This window comes from Rattus norvegicus, chromosome 1 (genome assembly GCF_021556685.1).
Source record: "Rattus norvegicus strain SHRSP/BbbUtx chromosome 1, alternate assembly SHRSP_T2T, whole genome shotgun sequence".
Classification (NCBI taxonomy): Eukaryota; Metazoa; Chordata; class Mammalia; order Rodentia; family Muridae; genus Rattus; species Rattus norvegicus.
In genome coordinates, this window is record NC_141534.1 from 205,019,801 (window position 1) to 205,043,872 (window position 24,072).

The window sequence follows — 24,072 nt, forward strand, 5'->3', positions numbered from 1 at the left end:
TACTACCAGTTTATTCAACAGCATCCCTTCCTAACTTCTGCAAGGCCACCCTTCTTAACTGACTTCACTACTTTTTCAGTGACAAAACATGGCCACTGGTTCTTCAGAGAGACTTCAGAACCTGAGTCATGATGGTTTCAGAGGAGGCCTTCTCTTTGGCCTCAGGTAAATGCTGGTCTCTTCTGTGATCTTTTATCTGTTGCTGATTTAACTTTTATTTATATATTTTTTAGCCTGTGTAATTCATAGTAAATATAACTAACTGAGGAATTAGGAGTTCTGTGAGCCTTGAGTACCTCCCCTAGCAGGGTCTGAACAAAGGGTCCCTTACGTTGTGCCCAGGGACATCATAAAGACGAGATCTGTCCCTTAAGAACCCTTTTGGTGTAAACTCTGCCAAGGTGAATAGGAGATCATAGACATGTTCAGGCCTGTGTAAACATTTGTAGGTGAGGACCCTGCTTAATAATACAACGTTGGGACATGCTGATGAGCTGTTAATATGGGTAAGGTGGGAATTGAATGAGAAGCCAGAGATTCAAATCACCAGCATGCCTGTGTAGTGGACACCAGGCCCATTCTGAGAGAGCTATCAAGCCTGACACTGGGTACCATGTTTATACCATGAAAAACACGTAGCTCCTTAAAATGCACAGATACACAGTTTGGGGGTTTGCATTTTAACTTGGGGTACTGTTGTCTGTTCTGACTGGAGAGAAGGTGTTACTGTTAAGATGTCATGAATATCAGAGCCCACAGAAGAACAATGGGTACCATTATGTCTTGGGGATACTTTGAGTGTGAGATCACTGTGGGAACCACAGAGGCATCGTCCGGATCCAAGTATGTTTGGTGTTACACCTTGAGATCAGGTGATGGTCTTAGTGTTATCATGAGGCTCTGCCAGTCATGCAACAGATCCTGAGGGACATAGGGGACAAAGCACAATGTAATCATGTGACCTGAAAGTAGTCATTCCATTTTGAAAAGTGGTTTTCTAAGTGTCCATTGCCCAACCTCAAACTTCACTGTCTGGGTCTTCCGGTGAGTTTCCTGCTAAGCAAGTCCAGGGTCTGATCCGATGTCCAAGAACAGTTCTAAATGGAGCCATTCCCTTCCTGCACCCCCACCTCTGGGGACAGAACCAGTTTGTATCCTCTGACGTGTTCAAAGCATGCAAGGCACATTCTGTTGCTTTTACGATACTGACTACAGCTCTGATCTCTTTGTACCTTCTTCATACTGACTCATGCAAGGCCACAGAGACCCTTATGACCCTCAGGATGTATGGCAACAGCCATCCATGGGCAAAGAGCAGGCTCTGTCCCTCTCTCTGGGTGCTAAAACAAAGCAGGACCAGCATTTATTAGACCCAGAGGGTCAGAGTGAAGCGCTGTGGGATGTGGGCAGGAGCTCTCCCACACACTGGGGAAGTCCTCTGACTTTCCAAGCAATCTCTGGAAAGCAGAAGGCATTATTCCGATTTTCCTAATGAAGATGGATAGACACTAAGACAGAGGCCTTAGTGGATAACCCAGTCTTCACTGCAAGCATTTTCTGCAAAAAAAAAAAATAATAATAATAATAATGGAGAAAATTTTCAAGAAGAAAGGGCCATGGCTTGGAAGACAATCCCCAAGCTCCATCCCTGGCCCACAGTCGGCCTCTGCCTAAGCAAGGCCACCAGAGTCCCTGGCTTGTCGTGGGGAGGAGCGTTTCTCCTCCCCACACCAGAGCTGCCACAGATCTGATAGCACCACTCCAAGATCGATGGCTGCTCTCAGAAGAACACGAGGGCCACTCTCACAGCTGTGTTTATCTGTCGCCTTCACAGTTTATTCCATTGCCTGAAAGATCAATACGTCACCATTTCCAAAGGCCGTACAGTGAGCAGGGTTGTGAAGAACCAGCCCTCTCTCACTGCTGTGACACCTCATAGGAAAACACACTTCCTGCTGCATAATTTGTTGCTGTTGTTGTTGTTGCGAATTTCTATTTCAAACCCCAGAAACAAACCAATATAATGTCAAAGGAGACTCATCCCCAAGATGTTAAAAGACCATCTGAGTAGATTATCAAGCCATGAGGTTACCAAGAGGAAGACAAGCCATTCAGCTAAACACAGAGGCAACCCACCATCACTTCTAACCAAGACAAACAAACTTCATCTATTTCCCTTTTTTCCTTTTTCCTCCCCCCCCCCCCACCAATTTCAGAACGCTTGGTACGCCAACAGGGCTGGGCTGCATTTCACTCTTGACTGGGTACAGTGAGATTGCTAATCAGGATTACTTGATTCAGTCAACACTGATTTCAATAAAAAGACCAAAAAAATTATCATAAATATAGAGAAAGTGCGGGCGGAGGTGACAGGTGATTAAAATCTCATTCGCTTAGAATCAGCCTGACTCATGGGTGCGGGGGAGGTGAGGCCCAATTCTGCCATGGCGATCATTATCCGGCTCTCTACAGCTACTTCTGAGCACAAGCACAAATGTACACATTTATGCAAGTACACACTTGTGCATGCATACACACACACACACACACACACACACAAACACACACACACACACACAAACACACACACACATACACACACACACACACACACACACACAGAGGACTAAGTCCCTGGTCTACCTCCTCTTAAACAGAGGCTGTGGCCAAGACTGCTGAGGAAGGGCTGGTAGGAGCTCAGGGAGATGACCTGGCATCGGGAGACTTAGGTGACAACAGCCGAGCAGTGCTCCAGTTGTAAAGGAGAACTGCAGCCTGCACACTGAGGAATGTCCACATAACAGTGCTTAGAAATACCTCAAGGCTGAAAGCAGCCTGCCCAGTGATATACACAAGATTTGGAGGTTGGATCAGCGATTTAAAGACACAGACAGGCATATTCAATGGCATAAAGGCAAAGAAGGCCTCCTCATACCTTGATGGGCCTTGAGCTAAGTGGGGATGCTGCTTCTTGTCCCAGAAGCCTCAGGGTGGACTATGGCACCTCTGAGCATCCTCTCCTCTATGTCCAGTGTCAGATCGGGTATGAGAAGGTGAGCACTCCCATTCTGTCACCTCTCTGGGACCCCTTGGTGCCAACTATCTGGCCTCTGCTGGGCTGCCCAGGGACCAGTGTTCTGAGTGTGTGCTGCTCCCCGCCCCCCAATCTCTTCTCACAACCTCATCCCACTCAACTTCCTCTCAAGTGGACTCATGAATTAAACCATAGCCCACCAGGGGCACAGATTAAGCCCCTCTGCTTCTGTGCTCTGACACAACAGAGCTATCAGATGTGGTAAATAAAAAAAAAATAAGACACCCAGCTAAATTTGCATTTTTGCTAAGCAATAACTGTTATTTTAGGAAATGCATGTCTCAAATATTGAGGAAATGAAGTCTTATTTAAAGTTACTTTTTGGTTGTATGAAATTCAAGTTTAATTGGGCATCCTGAACATCTAATGTCAGGCAACCTTGTCCCAGATATCAGAGCTTTGTACCTCCCTGTCTTTAACCTCCTCTTTCTCCATGATCCAACTGTGCCTGAAAGCAGACCCCTTTTCCACCCAAGTCCCCAGTGGTCTCCTCAGTTTCAGGTAGAGACACCCTTCCCCTGGGTCTGTTTAATGGCTCAGAACAAGCACCCACAAACACATCTGATTCTTACTAAGAGTCCAGGGGATACTGAGGGATCCGAGTCTAGAAGCAGATGTGGTCCTATGAGTCTACTCTTTGTCCCTGCCCAGAAAGAGCTCAGCAAACACCAGCAGGTGAGGTCCTCAAAGTGCACAGGGACCTCTGGGTGCTCTTTCTGATGTGTTCTCCCTGTACCTTCCTACCTGCAGCCTCCTCTCAGGGCCAAATGCAAATGAGTCACTCTGAGTGATTATTGAGTACTAGCTCATTTGCATACTATTAAGCTGCACACTTTAGCAGCAGTGGGGCTGGGAGTGTCTAAGTTCAATGTTCCCTCCCCCTCGTTCCCATTTCATCCTGTGATCCTGATGCTCCACTTAGGAGAGGGGAATCCTGCACACTGGGGGAAAAAAATCAAACCCTGCATGGGCACCAAGCCAGGTGTCTTGTAACCAAGGCAGGATTTCCACATTTAATCTCAGGTGTTTCTCCCATGAACAGATCTAAAGTTAGTTGGTTGAGTGTGGTCCCTCAGGCCAGGCCTCAGCAAAGTAAGAATTCACTGTGCAAAACTGAGCCGATGGAATATTCTAGAACTTTCTGGACCACCTTGGAACACTCCAGAGTACTCTAGATCATCAGGGCCTGCTTTGTGCCAGGTGATAATCTAACCGAATAAGCAGACTGACATTTTAGGATAAGCATGTCCTGAGTACTACATTAAACATACTTATCTGAAAATGTTAGCCATAAGCTCACAGCTGGAAGCAGTGTATCTGACGAGCTTCCATTAGCAGGGACCTCTCTGAAGGCACAACAGCTTCTGTGTGGCCTGCCATCCTAGGGACTGGCACCTATCAATGAGCGAGGCAGAGAATGCTGACTGAACAAGTGTGGAGCTGACGGGTGTCAGTTAGTGGTGTCTCTGGGCCAGAACTACTCATTCAGAAGGTCACCCTCCCTAAGCACAACCCTACAGGTAGCGAGTGCAGCCATGTCTGGGGCCAGCCTGACCCACAGCGCAGGTCTTAGCACGTCCAAGAGGGCCATATGGAGTGAGGACCATGCACCCAGAGTCTGGCCCCCTGCTACACTCTGGTCTGGCAATGGACAAGCTTGACAGAGTAAAGGGTGTGGTGTGTGAGCAGATGAGTAGAGAAGCTGGGATATCAAGAGGGACCACACTCAACCACAGGCAACACAGACAAGGAACTCCATAAAAAGCAGATCTCGGAGTGTCTCTTAAGTGCTAAGGGCCCCTCCTCCACCACCGTGCCACTATGGGGAGAGGGACTTCCTGAAGTTACCCAACCCCCAACCGTGCAGCTGGTGCCTGAGGCCAGCTAGAGGAGGCAGCAGGTGCAGGCCTAGAGGCCTGTGTACAGCAGCAGCATCAATTCCAATTACAAAAATCATTACATTATGGAATTATATAGAATTCTACTTATGGAATTACAGAAAGCATCACAGACTGATGCTGGTATTCCATGACAGTTCTCAAGTCCCTTTTGTTTATCGTGAGGGTAACAGTCCTCTAAGGACAGTCTATGGAAGGCAAGGACTAGCCCAAAGCCTCCTGCTTGCACCAGATGGGCCAGGGACACGACCCCAGTGGGTACTGCCCAAGGGACATAGAAGGGCTGGGGATGTCTCTGGGGACAATGTCAGCAGCTGAGACTACAGAATACAGCAAGGGTTGCCCAGGGCTCAAAAAGGAGATGGCTTCAAGTAGCTGGAAGCGGGGCAACCTTGTGTAAGGGACTACCACCGAAATGTCCCAGAGGGCAAGAGTAAGCAGAGATTCTAATTTTGCAGGTTTTATTCTTGGTTCCTTTATGCCCTAGAATCCATACAATTCACTTTGTAAAAATAAGGCTTAGTCCTATCCAGGCACTCTTCAAACTACCAAGCTATCAATGCACAAGGAAAGGTTGAGTGAGCCCTTGAAAACTGGAAAGGCATCAGGGGAAGGTGATCCATCTCACAAACACAGCACTACCCCAGGACAAGAGTCCTGGATCTTCACTAAGATTAAAGACCATGACCTCTGTGGACAGCAGGGCTTTTGCCCCTCAAGAGATGGGGGTCCAAGACTCTTGAATAAAGAGAGGCTCTTGGTTTGCTCAGACAGTGGAGTGGTTTTAGAGGACAGTGTCAATCCCTAAGTCAAGGAACTGGGCTCCCAGAGGTTCAGACAGGCTTTTCCCCTGGGGACTTTTAGAAACAGACCCCAGGCACCCGAGGAGAAGAGGCGGTGGTGGTGCAAAGGGCGATTCGGACAGATCTCCTCATCCTCACACAGTTCTGTTTAAGGATCTGTGTTTCTAGGTTCTGCTCAGTGTGTATGTTAGTGTGGGTTAGTACGTGTGCATGTGGGTGCTCGTGCACAGGTATGCATTCACATATGACGGCCAGAGAACAACCTCGGGTATCATTCCCAAGGTGCCAGCCGTCTTTTTTTAATTCTTAATATTTAGTTTAGTTTATTGTATGATTGGTTTTGCCTGTATGCATGTCTGTGTACCAAGCACATTCCTGGTGTCCAGAGAGGTTAGGAGAGGGGATCGATGCCCTTGGTACTGGAGTCGCAGATGGTTGTGACTGCCTGTGGGTGCTGCAAATTGAACCCCAGGCCTCTGTAAGAGCAGCAAGTGCTCTTAACCACTGAATGTCCCTCTGGCCACATCCACCTTAATTGTTTGAGACAGTCTCTCACTTAGCCTGAAGCTCACTCAGCAAGTAGGTTAGGCTGGCCAGTGCATTCCAAGAGCCCACCTTCCTCTACCTCTTCAGAGCTGGGATCACAACACTCTACCCCACACAGCTCTTCTAGATGGCTTCTGAGATCGGGGCCTAGTGCTTAATGACTGAGCCATTTCTCAGCCCCTTGTCTTGCTTGCATCTATTTGTTTAGCCACACATGGGGAAGAGACAGTTCCAGGGCATTGTAGACAGAGCCACCTTGGCCACTGTAGCATCCTCAATTCTGCTGAGGGGTCAGCATTATGATGTTGCCTCTCTGGATTTTCCTGTCATAGAGCTTAATCAGATTGAAATCCTTTCAGCACTTCTCATTGATAAATGGAATTAGAATTCCCATGTGGAACTGAACATCTCTGAGTCAATAGCAAACTTCGGTTGCACAAGCCGAGACTAGGTCTCTGAATTGTTTCAAGGGCTGAGAAAAGGGTATCAACCTTACAACCAACTCAGGAACGATCTTTCCAGACAACCTTCTGAGAACTTGAGAAGCCCTGAGGTGGTGGAGCATGGGTTCCCTTTGGTGGCACCTCCTAAACACAGCAGTATTTCTCTATGTTTCCCCACTTGTGTTCAGAATATGCTTAATCTCTTCTGTGTTTTTGTTTCTGAGACAGGGTATCATATATATCCAGGGCTAGCTGAACCCCTTACTCAGTTGAGAGTGACCTTAAATTTTTGACGATTCTGCCTCCACCTTCCAAGCACTGGGGTTTCAGGTGTGCAGTACCATATCCAGTGTCCTCACTCTCCTTTCGAAGCTCACAGCTCTGAAGACCTCTAGCCCAACTCTCACAGGAACACAAGTGTCCCGGGGCATCTGCTCACCATGTGCACTTATGTCCTCACTTACATAAACCACCTAACCAGCACACGGTCACCCACACCATTCTGCACAGGGTGCACGTCACAGCCGTACATCACAGGCAGTCATCTCCTCCCATCTCAGGGGTCTAAAGTGTGAAACCTCTCCAGCATTTCCTAGAGATAAAAGAGAAAAGTACTCTCCGGAGCTTACAGGGGCCAACCTCAGAGCCCGCTGGCCACTATGGGCCCCAACAGAAAGGGGTAAATGAACGAAGCACCCCAGTTGTCTGGGTTTAAAGTCCAGCTGCAGCCCCGCCCAGCTGACTGGTCTGAGACAATCTTCTTAATCCCCCCAATTTGAGGAGATGGCAATAGTTATGACTTAGTTGTGCAGATGTCTTTAAAAGACACTTAACAACTGAGATCACCCTACAACCTCTCATGTGGATAAAACAGGGCTTCAGTGCTGGGTTCCCATATCTGGCTCCTCTTGCACCTAACAGGAAGTGGAGAGTGGCCAAGAAGGAGTAGCCATACCCTTACACCTTAGTTTAGAGTACTGAAACTTTTTCTATCCAAAGCCACCTGTCTACCCAAGTGTCAACCCAGTGACAAGAGGACTCAGACACCCCTATCTCACAGCTGCTGTGGACCACCCACCATTTTTTCCTCCCTGGATGGTATGACCAGACTCTCCTGGGTCTCCATGGACTTAAACTGCCCTAGGTCCCATCCACACAAGGTGACCTTCCTGGCTATGACTTTTTCAGAGCTTCTCGGGTTTCAGGAATTAGTGAGGGGGGGGGGAAGGTTGCCTGGTCCCCACATGTCTTACTGAAACTTGGTCACAAGCTATGGGGAATGTTTATATTTTAAATTAAGAAAAGAAAGCATTTTTTACCTGAGTGGCTAGGCTAACAAATGTCATCACTAAACTCAGCCTGTGGCAGGCACCAAGTTCAAAGTACCAAAGTATCCCCCGAGGCGCTCAGCGAGACATAGCTGAGAAAGAACAGAGTAAGACAGGTGACTGTTCTGGGCGCCCTGGTGAGTTCCAGAGGAGCAGAGTGACCAGAGAAGCAGCAGGGCTGTCCCACCTGAGGCTCACCACTGGCCCACTACCTGCTTCCAGGAAACAGACCCTGAGAGAGGACTCTGAAGAGGGACATGAGTGAGTGTGACAAGGGACAGCCTTGCAGGCATCTGATGATGAGGGCCATACAAGCCTGGAGAGAATGGTGGGAAAGGAAAGGAGAGCAGAACAGGGCTCTTTCCAGGGCCCCCAAGGTCAGCAAATGGAAGGGACATGTGGGATCCCTTCACACTTTAACCCAGGGGGCCCTGGCAGTGAGGCAAGGACAGAAGCTACCAGTAACAGTTGAGCTTCAAATTCCGTACCAGTGGCCCAAACCCTTATGTCCCCATAGCCAGCAGAGAGCCCGACTCCCCTAACTCAGGCACAGGAACCACACACATTCGGCCCACAGGAATTCTGAAGCATTGTCTGGTTTTCTCCTACTTGTTTCCTTTTGTTTTTCTACTATAACTTTTACACACCTAAAAATTATGCGTGAGTGTTCAGACGTCTCACTTCTGAGTGGACTTACAACACTCTCCCCTTTGGGGCAGCCCTGCCTGGAACCAGTCGGCAGTCTCTTGACACTGTGTATGGATGTCTTCTTCCAGGGACGGCAAAGATGGTCCTAAGAAAACAAACCTCCTCCCCAACCCTTAAACCAAAAACCAGGTTTCATTCTGACACGGGGAGAAGTGGCTCTCGGCACATAAAGACCAAATCACTGAGGAACAAGCCTCAGATGTTCCGGGACACCTTTCCTAGAACACGACATCGTATAACTGACAGAACACCCACCACACCACAAGGACAGCCATAGAATCCTAGAAAACAGGCAGAAAACAACCAACATAGCAGGTCACTCAGAAACTGGGATAATTTGGGGAAAACTGGGGCTGGCCTCCCATACACAGAAACATTCAGGGATGAAGATAAGCATTTCATTCCTAAATATCACATGTCTGTTTACAAATTATTGGCGAATCTCATGTTTAAACAAAGCAGAAGTCATACTACATCGGGTGTTCATGTTTGACTGTAGGTGAACAGGATAGACCCTCTTCTCAGACCATCGGATGGGAAGGAAGACGCGCCCTGTGCAGAGGAGGAGCCAGACGCCTTGGTTTTCCTGACACCAGGTCACACCGTGACACTAATTCTGAGGACCTTGAAGTGAGATGCATTCTAATTTAAGGTATTTACTTATTTATCGCTCCCTAATGGCTGTTTCCCCTTAAGAGTGCAAAAAGAAAGGCTACAGAGAAGATGGATTTGGGTTCCCCACTCTGCACTGCTTTGCAAGCATGATAGGAAGTGGCCGCTCAAAGAGCCAACTATTTCTTCTACACAAACAAGGCCAGTCAGAGTGCCTGGAGCCGCCAAGCGACTCTTCATTACGGCCATGCCTGACCTGGCCTTCCCAGTTGGAGGGGATTCCAGAAGCTCTCCACAGACAAATAAACAGCAAATAATTCCAGGGGACAGCCTTGTAGAACTGATTCCTTAATCAACAGTTAAAGAAGCAAATTGGATTTGCCCTATCACAAAAAAGAAATTAATCCCAGACCATAGTTATTGTCTTAAGCACAAGAAGGTTGTCTTAGAGGCTTGGCTGGATAATTTCATTTTAAAAGTATCTCTAAAATTTGACATCCCCTGGGATTTGTGGTTTTCTCCATCATTATACAACTGTAAACTTCTGTATGTTAGAGATTGGATAATTCCTTTCAGCTGGACCTGGCCTCCAGTGTGCTTGGATGCTAAGGATGCGCACTGACGGGTTGCTAGGGGGTTTTACTCGCTGGTCTTGGGAACAGGATGGCTTCTCCAAAAAACTCAAAAGTTAGAGTGTTCGAGGCTTTTCTAATTTATTTTCCTCTGCTCACTTTTTCAATATCTGCTATTAATTATAAGAACGGCTAGAGGTTCGTTTTCTCAGGCTGCATCTGTAGGAAACAACCAAAACAGAAACAAAGGCCCAGTTTCTCCGAGTGGCCAGGTTGGCCCCTGTTGAGTAGCTCTGCTAGGCTGAGCTCTCTGGGGCCATATGTTCCTGAGGCATTCTGCACAGGGAGCAGCCCTCAAGCACAGGGCAGTTGTGTGCTGGTCCAGCAGCACTCAGCATCGTCTAAAAGGGTAAAATGCTCTGTAAAGCCAGTTGTCCTCCAGGCCTCCTGCTGTCTCCACACGGGAACTATCTCCCTGGACTTTCCCGTCCTGTGCACAGTTTCAAAGTTGATTAACATTTTGTCTCTAGGATTACGTTATTACGGCCTTTATGTTTTAATCCATTTTTTACACCATGGGAAAAGAAAAATACCACTATTTGAGTAATCAAGTTATTCCTGTAAAATCCTAAATAAAATGAGAATTTTATTAAAGATATTTATCTCATACAACAAGAATAAAATCAATTTGCAGTGTCGGTCCGGCATCCAGCTACAATAACATTAAAATATATTGTTTACTTGCGGGTGGGGCCGTTTCTCTTTTCAGATTGGTCAATGAGGGGACGACGTAGCGTCCTCCTTTCAGAATGCTGGCTTGGCGGCTGGACACGGAGGAGAGCATTTTTATTGTTAATCAATGCCAATCAATTCTGAGCCTTGATGTTAAATAGGGATCAATACCACTGGGCTGCAGATGAGATCTGATCTCAATTGCTGAGCAGACCTGCAGAAGTTTTTAATCATAAGGTAAATCAAGACTGGAACATAAGTCAGATGAATTAATATTGGTGGTGGAGGACCTCGCTTGCCACTGATCCAGCACAAGGAAATTTCTGTCATATTTCATTATCACTCTTAGGGCAAGCTGAAGGCAGCGTTTGGGGAGCATTCCTTAGTGGAGGCTGGAGCGCCCCTCACACCACACGGTGAATCCTCGCTGCAACTGCAGCCAGCTGGTCCACCGAGTATAGTTATACGTATGCCCCATGAATCTCATTTTATGCGATTAAGATCCATAAAAATTCAATAGCTTTTCTTCTGCAATTCACATTTTACCTGGTGAAATATCATAAGAATTTCATTATCTTTGCAGCTGTTGCCTGGGATCAAGCAAAGGTTATTATCCTCTTCGAAAACACTATAGAATATGTACGAAAATGTCAGGAGAACTGGGCATTTAAAGCTTGATTTTTTAAAAGAAAAACACTGTCTGAAGTTTAGAATAAACTGCACTTGACATTTATGTACCATGATGCATTTCTTGGTAAACTGATTTTGCAAGGAAATTCTTTGAATTCGACTCTGTGACCAGATTGGAAAAGGAAAAGGAAAGATAGGAGGAGAAGGTTGGAGAGAAGAAGGGAGGGGAGAGAGGAGAGAGAAGAGGGAGAGGAATCAGGGGAGGAGGAGAGGGGAGGCCAGAGGGGTGAGAAAAGGCAGCACAGGGGTCCTAGAGCCCAGTCCTGTGCCTCATGTCGGTCTGTATAGGATTTCCTAACCTCCAGATAACCATCCTTGGGACGATAACTCTAAGAACCCTGACCAATTGCAATGGTGTGATCCTAGGCTCGCTCAGGCCCCTTTAAAGCGTTTGAAGAAAAATGGTCAGTGCGGAGAAAGTGATTGATCAGAACGCTCTGTAAATCACGCGGATTCCGTACTGTCCTCCGGCCTCACTGCTAGGGTTCCACCTATGATGATAAATTAGCATTAGATGGGACCTAATGAGTTTACTAAACATTTGGGATTTGTGCTAATAAACTGGCTGGCTGTGAACTAGCAAAGGCGGTGAGCAATCCCGCGGCTCTCTCTTATCTCTGTAACATGACAGTTGAACCACGCTTCCAATCTGCGATCAATTCATCATCCGACACCATTGTACATTCCTCACAAAAAGATAATTACTGCTTCCCCGGATCAGAACAGTCATATTTCCTTGGAATTGCAGGTCCTGATAGCAGGCTCTGTCACTGTTGCCTTGAGCCCCACTGTACAGCTCTATTTATGATCATTATTTTCGCCTAAACAAGCCTTTTTCCTCAACTTGATAACGAAAGCCGCTATGATGAGGCGGAGCAGTGACGACATTGTTTTCTCTGCGGAGTGCTTTTACATTTAGTGGAGGCCGCTGGCAAATATTTTATTCAGGGCGTTAGTAAAAGTCTCCACCCGTTAGAGAGTATCACTACCATTTCCTTCAACAACAAAGAATCCTGTTTCCCGCTCCGATTTGTTAAAAAACAAAGAGTAAGAGTAAAGCCAGCCACGTCACAGGGAATAAATCAAAACGTGATTAAAAAGACTGTAGCCAGTTTAAAATCACAGACCCCTTGCCTTCCCTGCTCCTCCTTCTGGGTTCTCGCTCCTCGCCTTACAGGGATCTGCCCTGCCGACTGGTCACCTCTGTGTGACCCCCGCACACGCAATAAATTACCATAACACATAACTCTGAAACAATGTAAATTAGTTACTGTGCACAGCGTAATAAATGGGAACAAATGAGTTTGGTGCTGGAAAGGGGTCTGGATGCTCTAATTGCTGGGAACAGTTATCCTAAGGTCTTAGCAAACCTGGGCCATGGCCACTACTCACGACAGATACTCTGAGCCCAGCAAGCCCACTTCCCGCCGCATCTGTTGCGGTGGTGGTGGTGGTGGTGGTGGTGGTGGTGGTGGTGGTGGTGGTTGTTAGGCCTACATATCGGCCTGAGAGCGTGAAAAAAGTATTTTCAAACTATAGGACGTGTGTGTGTGTCAGGATATTCTGACCTGAGACAAGCTTGCTTTCACGTGAATCTTTTCTAGGAATCGTGACCAACAAGACAGGCTCCCAGAAAGGCAAGAGCAGTGTCCTGGACACGTGCCCTTAAGGTCAAGCAGAGTAGGAGAGAATCTGACCTTGACTAGGGAATGGGTGAAGGCAGCAGGATCTGCATCCGAGCCACACAAAGGCCCAGCTCTGGATGGGACCCTGGCTGTGTAGTAACTTGCATGACTCATTATTTGTTCAAATAATGATCTTTGGGAAAAGGACTGTTATATTTAGAGTCCACTTGTCACGTTTAATAAATGGCAGGGACTGCTGCTCCCCGTGAAGCACTCTCCCAGGTCTTGCTTCTCTCCCTGGGGCCTCCCCTGGCCGGGGACCCACAGCAGCCGATGTCTGGGTAACTGATGGCAGCTGCCCAGTGGCCAGCTCAGACTGGTGACCTCTCATGGTGGGGACACACCGTTCATCCAATCCAATCCTCAACTTGTTTCCTGACCCAATCTTCCGGGTGCCATGGGGCTTATCGCTTCATTGAGAATGTGGAAGTGGATGGGGAACCGTCTCTGGCCACATGCCCAACAACCAAATATCAAGAAGAGAGGCCACCCGGCCACCCCATCCTAGCACACTGATCTGATTTACAAACCTTCCCTAATGTGAAACAAATGCTGTTGGTGTGAATTCATACTTAACCGTAAAAGCCCAAGCACTACTCTGTCTCGTATTAAATACCACATATAACTCTCAGCAGGCTTTATGTTCTGTTTTACTGTCAGCAATGGCTAAGGCTGGCCTAACATTTTGTTTGGCAATTAGGAAAATTTGTAGTTTAATTTATTAAACCAAAAAGCCAACAACTACACCAAACGTTGAATTCATCCCCGTTTTTATGCCATGGGGCAGCGTGGTTGCCTTTCCTATAATTTAATCATTCTCCTTTTATGGCCTCCATGATTTAAATATTCCAAACAGTATTATTTAGGAAATAAAACTCTAATAAGTGAAATTGAGCCGTGCCACTTCAATAAATGCTTAATATAAAGTTAAAAATGTTTTAATTTTTTGTAAAGGAGCCAAGAACTTGAAAGGGGTGGGGGTGGGGGGTGGGAAGGGGGACATGCGGCTCGCACGAGCTACAGAACCCTGCAAACAATTCTCCCCCCTAACGTACAGACGCACACAAGCCTAGGACGGAAACTGTTGAACAGTGAAGCACCGAGACTCGAAAGAAAGGAACAAACTTTTTAAAGTGACAAAAACAATCACAAATCGTTAGCAGTACGTAATGAAGGGACGGGAGGAAGACTGCAGGGCAGGCTACTCCTGGAAACTGCTGGTCTGCAACTGCATATTTAGCATGACCCTAACTGTGTATGTAGCCCTGCAGGGCAAGGATCCAGGGACAAATGGGCAAGTGCCATGGTTTGGGGAAGGGAGAGGGACACAGAGTGGGATACTGGGGATAGAGGCCAGCGCAAGATACATGATGAGAGATTCATACTACCAGACATTTGTCAAACTCCATGGGAGGTACAACACACAGGGAGCCCTCCAGTCATTTGACGACTTTAGTTAATACATATCAACATTAGCTGGGTTGGAACCAGTCTCCCATACCCAGTGCAAAATCTTCACCCAGGGAACACAGACCAAAGGGGAAATGGTAGGGGAAATTACACTTTCAGTTCGGGTTTTCTGTCAGCCTAAAACCACTCTGGAAAACAGTCCGGATACACAGACAGGCAACGAACATTACGCAGCTTCAAACTCTCTGCCGTGGTCTCTGCCTCCCTGGGCACACCTGTGGTCTTTGCTTCCCTGGGCACACCTGTGGTCTCTGCCACCCTGGGCACACCTGCGCTGCCCATCCCCTCTCCTGCCATTCTACAGAAATGGGCACAGGTCTCTTAGTGGTGAAGACTTGATGAAAACACCTGTCTGCCTGACCTGTCGGAATGGTACTTAGAGCCCTATCTACTCTACCTCTGGCACTGAGCGTTTCGGCAGCCTGGAAGGATGCTCAAGGAGAAAGCTCGTCCTCGAGCCAGGGTAGAGACCGGCTCTGCCTCCAGAACCAGAAATATCAAGTTGACTTGGCTGTAAGTGGCACCCCTTCCACTGGGCCATAGTCATCCCATTTCTAATGACAGGCCCTATCCCTTGTCAAAGTTGGATGACCTAGTGGCTCATGACACCTGTACTCCCAAAGAAGGTGGGGGACACCCATCCAGGACTGTAATCAGATCTCAGGCTGGTGCTGCACGTGTCACCCACAGGGGGACTGCCCAGGCTCAGGCTCGACCTGTTTTTACAGCGTCTAGAACATCTCCTCTATACATACGTATACAACTTGGCCTCTTGGTAAAAACCCCCAGAAAAGAAGGCATTACGCCCTCATAGAAGCCTGTATGCATAGGGCCAGCCTCCAGTGTGAAGGATCGTTTCCTTCTTTGTAAACTCATCATCAGGAGGGCAAATGTTTTGAGATCCTTGAACAATGCCAAAGTTGTGTCTGGTTGTGTCGCTTTAACATGGCAACCTGCCCTCGGTGCTTTGCTGAGAGAGAGAACTAGGCATTACAAGCAAGGCCTGGGGGTGAGGGGCAGAGGTGGGGCAAGGCTAGAGCTGCCTGTCAGGGCAGAGGAGGCCTCCCCCCAGATGTGCAGCAGCAGAGACATGCTGGAGCCGACCTCTTCCGCTAGTGGGGCCTGGGCTCTGTGTCCTGCAACCCCACCGCAGCCCCTTCCTTTCTGCACATGGTAAAGTCATTTCCTAGTGAATTACCGGGAAGGCACTCGCTGTGGCCCTGTCGCTTTCAGGGGATGATCACCATCCACAGACCCTTCCTAGATTCTGAGCATGTTCTGACTGAGAAACGTTCAGTGAAGGGATCACGGATAGACAGGGGTAGTTTTTCTTTTTAAAGGGCAGAAGTGATAGAATAACAAACTTAAAGTCAGCGCCCCCCTATGCCCATGCCTCTGGACACAGTGCTCTTCAACCAGTTGCTTGGCAGATTTACAGCATTTACCGTTTTGACAGATGTGACGGGCTGTTCTCGGAATAAAGCATTTTAGAGAGCGTTGTTGAGCTTTGAGGATGCCGTGAACATTAGTTAACCCCCAAGTTCGAGAAGCTTATAAAATACAAGGAAACCCTTAACCCATAAAATCCCTCCACTTATTTTTCTAAATGATATCCATATTTTTATTTTAAAGCATTCATAATGCCAGCATAATGTCTCATTATATAGAGTTTTAACCACAAACATTTTGGAGAGATTTGCTACTAAGATAAACAAACAAGAGGAACGTGTGTTCTGGCAAGCAGTCAGGAGCGGACGGGTGAATGGTTTTCATTTTCTCGGAGTGCAAGCTAAGGCAGCTCTGCCAAGTACAGGTTAAGCTCCTCGAGTTCTCACTTCCTGTACCCCCACTTGTCAATCACTTCCTGTCTGCCACGACAATCTCCATCATTAGAGCCTGGAATTTTTATCTCCTCCAACATGCCTCCCGTTGCTACTGTGAGTTTGAATTCTGATAAATTATTCACCATCTTTGAAAAGTAACCGAAAATTATAGCATCAACTCCAGCCACCTATATCTGGGGAAGATCGCCCTCCTCCTCCCTGTGTGCGTCCCACATGCCTCCATGAGGCCAGCTTCTCCTGCGTTCTCCAGCGTCACGAGAAGGCCTCTGGCCAGCCCCAATTATCTTCTGGAGCACAGAGCGTAATTATTTGCTTCCTGTAAGCATGCGTAACAGAACTCTGAGTTTGGACGGCTTTCCATACGGTAATCCAATTCGTCCATGCCGTCCTAACACGATTACAGGCACTGGCTATATCTTTGCTCTTCACCTGATAAGGCTGCTGCAGAGGCGCGGGATGGTCTGCGTCAACATCCCTCCTGGAGTATAGCTTCTGACAGCCCTGCTTCCAGCCCCTCCCTCCAGCCCTGCATTTTCATAGCAACCAGCTGCCTGCTGCTGCCTGCCCCTAGCAGGCAACACCATACAGCTTCAGCCCTTGCAAGAGCTGATGAGAATCTGAGCTGGTTAAAAGTGCTGCGGAAGTCATTGTGGGCCTGTGGCTTGTTTTCCAACCCAATACTACACCGGTCTGGCCTGGTCACCCTGTAGGCCTTACCCAGCCAGCCCAGGCAGCCATAAATCTCCGGAGGCCTCCTTAGCCTAGAGCAGAGATATAAACCCTAGGCCTGATGCTGGCTCTGACGCCCTTACTCGCTGTGACACACAGCATTGGCTTATCCTAAGATGCGGCATGCCTGGTGCACAGTTGTGGCAGGGTGGTGGGCTCCGAAGCATGCACACAAGGTGGGCACTGTTCCCAAATGAGAGCGTGTCACTGTGACTCTGCTAACCTGCTCTTCCTTTTTTGTTTATTTTCAGAAGTTTAAGGGGAAAAAAAAATTAAAGGATGAATGAACATGGTGAACTTTTTGCCTCTCTCCGTTGGCATACCAGGGAATAAAACAGCCATTCACACCTGAGCCTGGCTGAGCCAAATGGGGCTCGTGCCAACCAGAATCAGAGTCTTTGTAGCCACTCCATTCATCCAAAGTGCATTTTAATATTGCCAAATTGCCAGCCAATATTTTCCCTTCTCTGAAGTCCCCATGTATTAAAACAGACCCAGAACCAGAGAGTGTCTCAGCTTCACAGCCAAGGCCAAGAGGAGGACTCCAGGGTCTCAAGGCCTATTTGATGATAATTATATTCACTTCCAAGAAAACTGAGAAGGAGAAATTAACGGCAAACTATGCTGTTCGTGCTGTATTATGCATACAGAATGACAATCCGTCATTTCAGAAGTTAACAAACGGTCTCCATTCTGCAGGTTATCCAAATGCTACTGAATAGAAAACCTTGGGTTCCCTAAATGATGTGTAATTAAAATTATTTTTAAAATCCTCCTTGACAGGCCGAGGCTTAGCCAAAATGTAAATGACATTAAAGAAGACAATGAATTTAATTTTATTTAATGTCCCTTTTTGCAGATCCTCATTTACATAGCATTTTTAACAAAAGCGTTGACCTTATAAACGCTGGCATTTGTACAGCTTCTCCGAGTTGGATTTAATCACGCTCGTGCAAGGCCATGAGGGAGGGAGCTTTAAGTTCTCTGCTTGGAGATGGAGTAGGAATAAAAACATCGGGACTGGTCAAATGTTTATCCACCCTGCTTCTGAAAACAACCTGACAAGAAGATGTAAAGGGCTGGGGAATAACCCGGTGCTGTTTGTAAGGCTTGGTAATAATCATACATAATCGTTTGGAAATATAGCTAATAAAAAATATAATGAGTGTTCAGCAAAATCGGCATTAGGCCCAAATTACATGATATTAATACTTGAACAGGTGCAGAAAGGAGCTTTAAATGAGGTAAATGAATAAATTGTCCCAGAGCACAACTGTGTGCCCTGACAAAAAGTCAATCCCATGAATAATTCAGCAGGCAGGACTGCCAGCAAAGGTCGGCTCTCTTTGACCTTTGTGACAGGAAGTGAAAGGAAACACTGTTGACTAAAAAAAAGAGAGAGAGAGAGAGAGAGAGAGAGAGAGAGAGAGAGGAGGGGGGAGGGAGGGAGAGGAGAGAGAGAAGGAAAGGAAAAAAGAAAGAGAAAACCTTCAGTCCTTTTGGGCTACCGTTCTGCAATCACTTTAAAGGTGTGGTAAACTTAAAACACACAATCAAAGCAAGGCTTTGGAGGGCTGAAAGGGAGCACAGAGCTAAAACTGCTGGTACTCACACCCTCCGACCAGAGACGGTGTGAAATCTCATACAATGAGAGGTTAAGCAAATAATGTTTTTCTACAACCCAATGTCAATTATGTATAAAAATCTGAGGTCAGCTGAAAAGTATTTTCAGAGCCCACGGGGCTGAAATTCTGTAACAGCTGTTAAATATGACAAAACTTCATGCACCCCCCTCCCCCCAAAAGAGAAAAACTACAGCCATTCCAAACTCTGTAAGAAAGAAAATAGGATAAACAGATGTCTGGCTCACAGACAGGAAAGTAGGACAGACTTGGAATGATAAGTCTCCCAAACTCTATAGACTAATGCCAGATTTACTGGGGAGGGGGCACTGCCTGCTGCCGAGATGCCAGCGAGCAGGACGCCAGAGACAGTGCCATCTGGAACTGCCCTGCAGAGCGTGCTCTCAGTTGCACACAGCCCACGGTGTGCAGCCAGCCCGAGTGGGCAGCCGCACTGCCCTGTTCCTGTGTCCTCCACAGGCTGCAACAGTTGGACTCTGTGTTTCAGTCCTCTCAGGCTGAGTGAGGAAGGGGAAGGTAAACTGATGTGCCTTCCCCAGGCATTTCAGAGCTCCTGAGGAAACAGACCCGGATGGCACAGGCGAATCATGTGAGCCCAAGTGTGGTTTTGGTTTAGCGGCTATGCCGACATCCTGTAATCACTTGCAGCCCTTGGAATGTACGGGTGAAACAGGAGAGATTTATCTGTTCATATTCGGGATATGTGGACAATGGGTGTTCCTAATGAAGACCATCTGCTTTTGTGTTTTCCCAGAAAACATTATTTCATGAGGAAAATAATACTCCCTTCCTTCTCAGCAATATCATAAAAATTCATGCATGTGTATGTGACTGTGTTTGTATTTGCATATGCACACTTGCATATGGGAGGTGCCTATGGTTGTGCCTGGCCGTGTGTGTGTGTGTGTGTGTGTGTGTGTGTGTGTGTGTGTGTGTGTGCGTGTGTGTGGTATGAGAAGGTAAGCCTCTTTTTCTGCATCTGGCTCTTTGTAGGTCAACATGCAGAGAGCTGTTCCTGGGTCGTCTCTCACTTTACAATGTCATAGTCCTTCTCCACTTGGTAAGTTGCTATATTATTTTAAATACAGGGAACTATAAAAAAAATGTTTCTCCAACAGTGTTTTATGTGGAGGGAAACAGTCCACGTAAGGAAAAGCTCCACGATAAACGAAAAGTCCTCTAATGGAAGACATCCTTACTGCCCCCCCCTTTACTTTGAAGTGTCTTCCTTGCCATTTGTAAGTATCTAATACTTCTGAAAGATAACTAAACTAAATTGTGTAATTAATTGATTTAAGGCATCAGGGCCTATAGAATGTGATTACCCTGCCAGAGCAGGGGAGCTCACTTCCCTGTTCTCATAACACACAAAGCGGTTTCAACGTGTGGAAGAACTTGGCGTGGGTTGGAGCAAATATGGGCCCATTGATCTCAATTCAGGTTGGAATTATTGGTTTATATCCTCAGGACAAATATGCTTTATCTGGTCAGAACCTGCTAAATGTTTCCAAAGGCCATAGGAGCCAGAGAAGCATACTGTATAGAATTCTTAAGACAACTAACCAAGTGGCAAGAGGGCTGGTGAGGGCCTGTGCACTCGCCGATCTGATGGGACATTTGATTCTCCAATACTCAAGGGGGAAGCCAGGCTAAAAACTCAACAGGAGCGACTAATTTTCAGAGGCAGTCCACGCCCTCAGAAATGACCATCACTATGAAACTGAGACAGACCTCTGTTGCAAATGACCACACTGCTCCAAAGAGATTGCCTGCTGAAGATGAGCCTCTCTCTTTGATTAACACAAGCTGTCCTAGAAAACACTAAATTCATTTTTTCCTCTTCTAGAAATATGCCTTAAACTGGAGATGGTGCCAATACCACAATCATTTCACAGGGATTTACAGCGAGCAACAAAATGCTAATAGTATTTTGTCATTACAAGTGACAGCTCTCTTAAGAATGCTAAAAATGTACATTGTACTTGTCAGTACATAAAACTATCCTTACCTTAAAATCCCTAACACAGAAGGTGATTAAAATTCCTATAAAATTGTCATATCTTTGAATTTAGTAGCAGAGCAGATTTTTCATCAATAATTAAGACCTCCAAAGCATTTATGCCAAGCGTAAGTGGAGCTTCAATCCTCCTTATTCAAATAAACATGGTAAACCCATTAACCAAATGTTTTTACATTTCTCCCTTCCCTTGTGCTTCTGGAATATCAATGATCACATACTCCTCCTCGCAGGTTATAAAGGTGTGAATGATCTTTGCATATATTTTAATTCAACAAATATGAGCAAGACCCCCCCTTAGAAGAGAATGAAAGAATAATATTCTGTATATTGGGGGAAAGCGCTGCCCACCATGAGATTAAAAACCGAGTCTTGGGTGTTAGTCACTATCAGTGTTCAATATGTGATTGAAGACTGAAGAAATCCAAAGTGCCTCGGTGTCTAAAACGTGAGTCAAACCAACATGGCCTCTCAATCATGGCATAATTTTTAAGCCATGACTTTTGAAGCAAACCACATTTTAAAAAATCTCCAAATATCACTGGAGAGATGAAACGCCTAAATGTAGCTGCTTCTCAAGCATCTTCCACTCAGACAAGATTCCAATGGCTGCTTTAGTACACTTCTAGCCCATCCAAAGTAATAATAAAATAAAATAAAATGAGTTCTAGCACAGGACAACAACCCAGAGCTGTATGACTTCCATGGCCACCGAAACAAATACAATTACATTGATTTCTGTAGCCCCAGCTTCATAGAGTGTGGAACTTGTTCTCAAACTGCCTGAGTGACGGCCACAACTGGTCAGCCCTATTTGATTACTAATAAGAGAGCTGTCCCTTCTGTCAGATACCGAGCATTCTCCGCTAAGCAAACAGCTATCCCAGCTAGTTAAACATTAGCAGTGCCCCCACCGGTGCTTCAGACTTCTTTAGGCTTAACTCGTGGGGTTTTCCGGGTTTAATTTTTCAGACCCTGGACAGCAAAGTTCATGATCAAAAGATAACTTTGTAATGAAAGCTGCTGAAACTCAACCCCTCTTCAAAACAGTCTAAACGTCTGCCTCACAAAACTGGTGTCATATATACACGTCTAACATTTATTCGATTTGGGTACCAATTTCAAAATCTGCAGTCAATCACACACTGGGCCCCTTGCTGCTCCCCATTGTTGGGAAAGAAAGAAATCTTCTCTCCTTCTCAGAATAGCCTGGGTGAGTCAGAAGGGGAAGGTGGCAGTGTTTTTGTTGTTTCCACTAAGGCAATGCCAAGTGCACATTAGCACCATTAGGACTAATGATTGGTATCTTAAAAGGATGCCACGTTGCCCAAGGAACATGATAAATGGCAAGATGAGGAACAGCAAACCTAAAGAATGCATATAGCTAATCTAGTTATGGAAATTAATGTTGGAAATGTAACCAGCATGTGTAATTAGTTTCAATTATAACAACTTTGGTTTGTTAGTTACATATTTGCTACTTGACATAAAACGACAGCCACAATTGGAAAAAAATTAGGAGACATTTTGCAACTAATTGAGAGCAGATTAAATTCATTCTACCACTGGGCGATGATTGCAAGAGCACCACCACCCAAGCTTCAACTTCAACGACCATCCGAGGTAAAAAAAAAAAATGATAATAATGCAAAAAATGAAATACTTGTTAACAAATTAGCAGAAAGCATTTTATGACATATCTCTGGGTTTAAAGCCAGAGACTCTCTAGGCATAAAGTGCTCCTCACAGTGAGAGCAGTGGCAGATGAAACTGCTTCCCTTGACAACTCGCAAGCAATTACTGAATCCCCACAGAGCGAGCCACCGGGTTTCCACGTCAACCCACCTGTGCATGATAACACACGCGGACAAATGGTGCAGTGCACAAGAGGAGCCCAACACCAGCCTCAAAGCTAAGGAGCCACTGGAAACCAAGCAAGCAAGAGAGTCTTTGCTTGTTGCTACCGTTTTGTTTTGAAAATAAAGAAGTCATCCTTACCTGTCAATGATTACAGGGTCTGAGGGTGTTTCGTTCCTATTGCCACAACTCTTCTTGTCACAGCACCGGCTATGGGGCAATTGTAAACAAGGGTTTCAGTATTCAGCTCAGCTTTCTCTGTCCAACTTAATAATTTTTTTTCAAAGTCTGACAATGAAGCAGTAGGAGTCAAAAAAATAGTTTTTTCCTACTTAGGCAGCTTGACAAATTTCAACCTAGTGGGCGAGCTCACATGATCTTCCGTTAAACTTATGTTGTAACTTTCTGCCAGAAGGGCCAGAGTTAAACATATTATGGCTAGCAGGGTAGCCAGAGCTCCTCTACAAATTATAATGCTAAAATGCAGAAAACATGCTGTTGGTGTTTGTCTTTGCAATGAGCTGGGGAGAAAAGGCTGGAGGCTGGGGAATAACTTTTCACAGTCTCAGCCTTTGTTTACCTCCAATTGTCAAGCTGTTATTTCTGGAAAAGATGCAAGATGCCACCTCTAACCAATATTTCTTTGGGGGCCTTTATTAATTATAAGCACAAAGGCGTGCATCAATCTATCACAAACTTCTATTGTCGCTCCTCTAAGCCTACCTTAACTCTGTTATTGAAACTTTAATTAAAGCAGAAACGAAACAAAAATGTTATGCTTCTCGCATTTTAAAAAAGCATACTTGTATAATGGTTACATGTCTAAATTAGCTAAATTAACACCATATGGTAGGCAAAGTATATAAAGCCTTTTAAAGCTGACAGCTAAAGTGATTAAAGAAAGTCTACAGTCTTCCACTTAGAGCTTAAATCACATCTGTGCGCTTTCTATGTTAATTGCTGTACATGCAGAAGTGGATAATAAAGAAATTCCACTTTATTGGTTGTAATTTATATTTATTACCTGATATGAGAAAAAGTCAGCTTTTGTATATTGGTGCTGTAACAATACCTCTGCTCAGAAGTGGCATTCAGGCAACAGGCACCATAGCCGAGGAGAGTATGCCCCTCAGAGTATGGGGCCTGCTACTGTAGGCTGCAAGCCTGCACAACCTTTCCTTATTATTCCTTGCAACTATATTTCACATGCCACACATACAAAGTCAATGATGCGTTTTTATTCGCCATGTAGGGGCGAAACTCTTGTGGTAGTTAGAAAAAAAACAGGTGGGAAATTGCTCTTCTGACAGAGATCTCAAGTAACGGCACGCTATCTAACAACAATATGAACGATGCATCGCTGCTCTAGGGAAGAGGTTAACTGACAGAATCACAATCCAA

General features: G+C 46.0%; 1 protein-coding gene across 15 annotated transcripts in view; it reads right to left on the bottom strand.

The window, feature by feature from the left end:
• Ebf3 (EBF transcription factor 3) overlaps positions 1-24,072 on the bottom strand; it is a 117,921-nt gene that overhangs the window by 88,296 nt on the left and 5,553 nt on the right. For all 15 annotated transcript variants that reach the window (XM_087573073.1, XM_087573027.1, XM_087573119.1 and 12 more), the window contains 1 exon segment: positions 22,813-22,881. In XM_087573073.1, the coding sequence (XP_087429199.1) occupies positions 22,813-22,881 (69 nt within the window).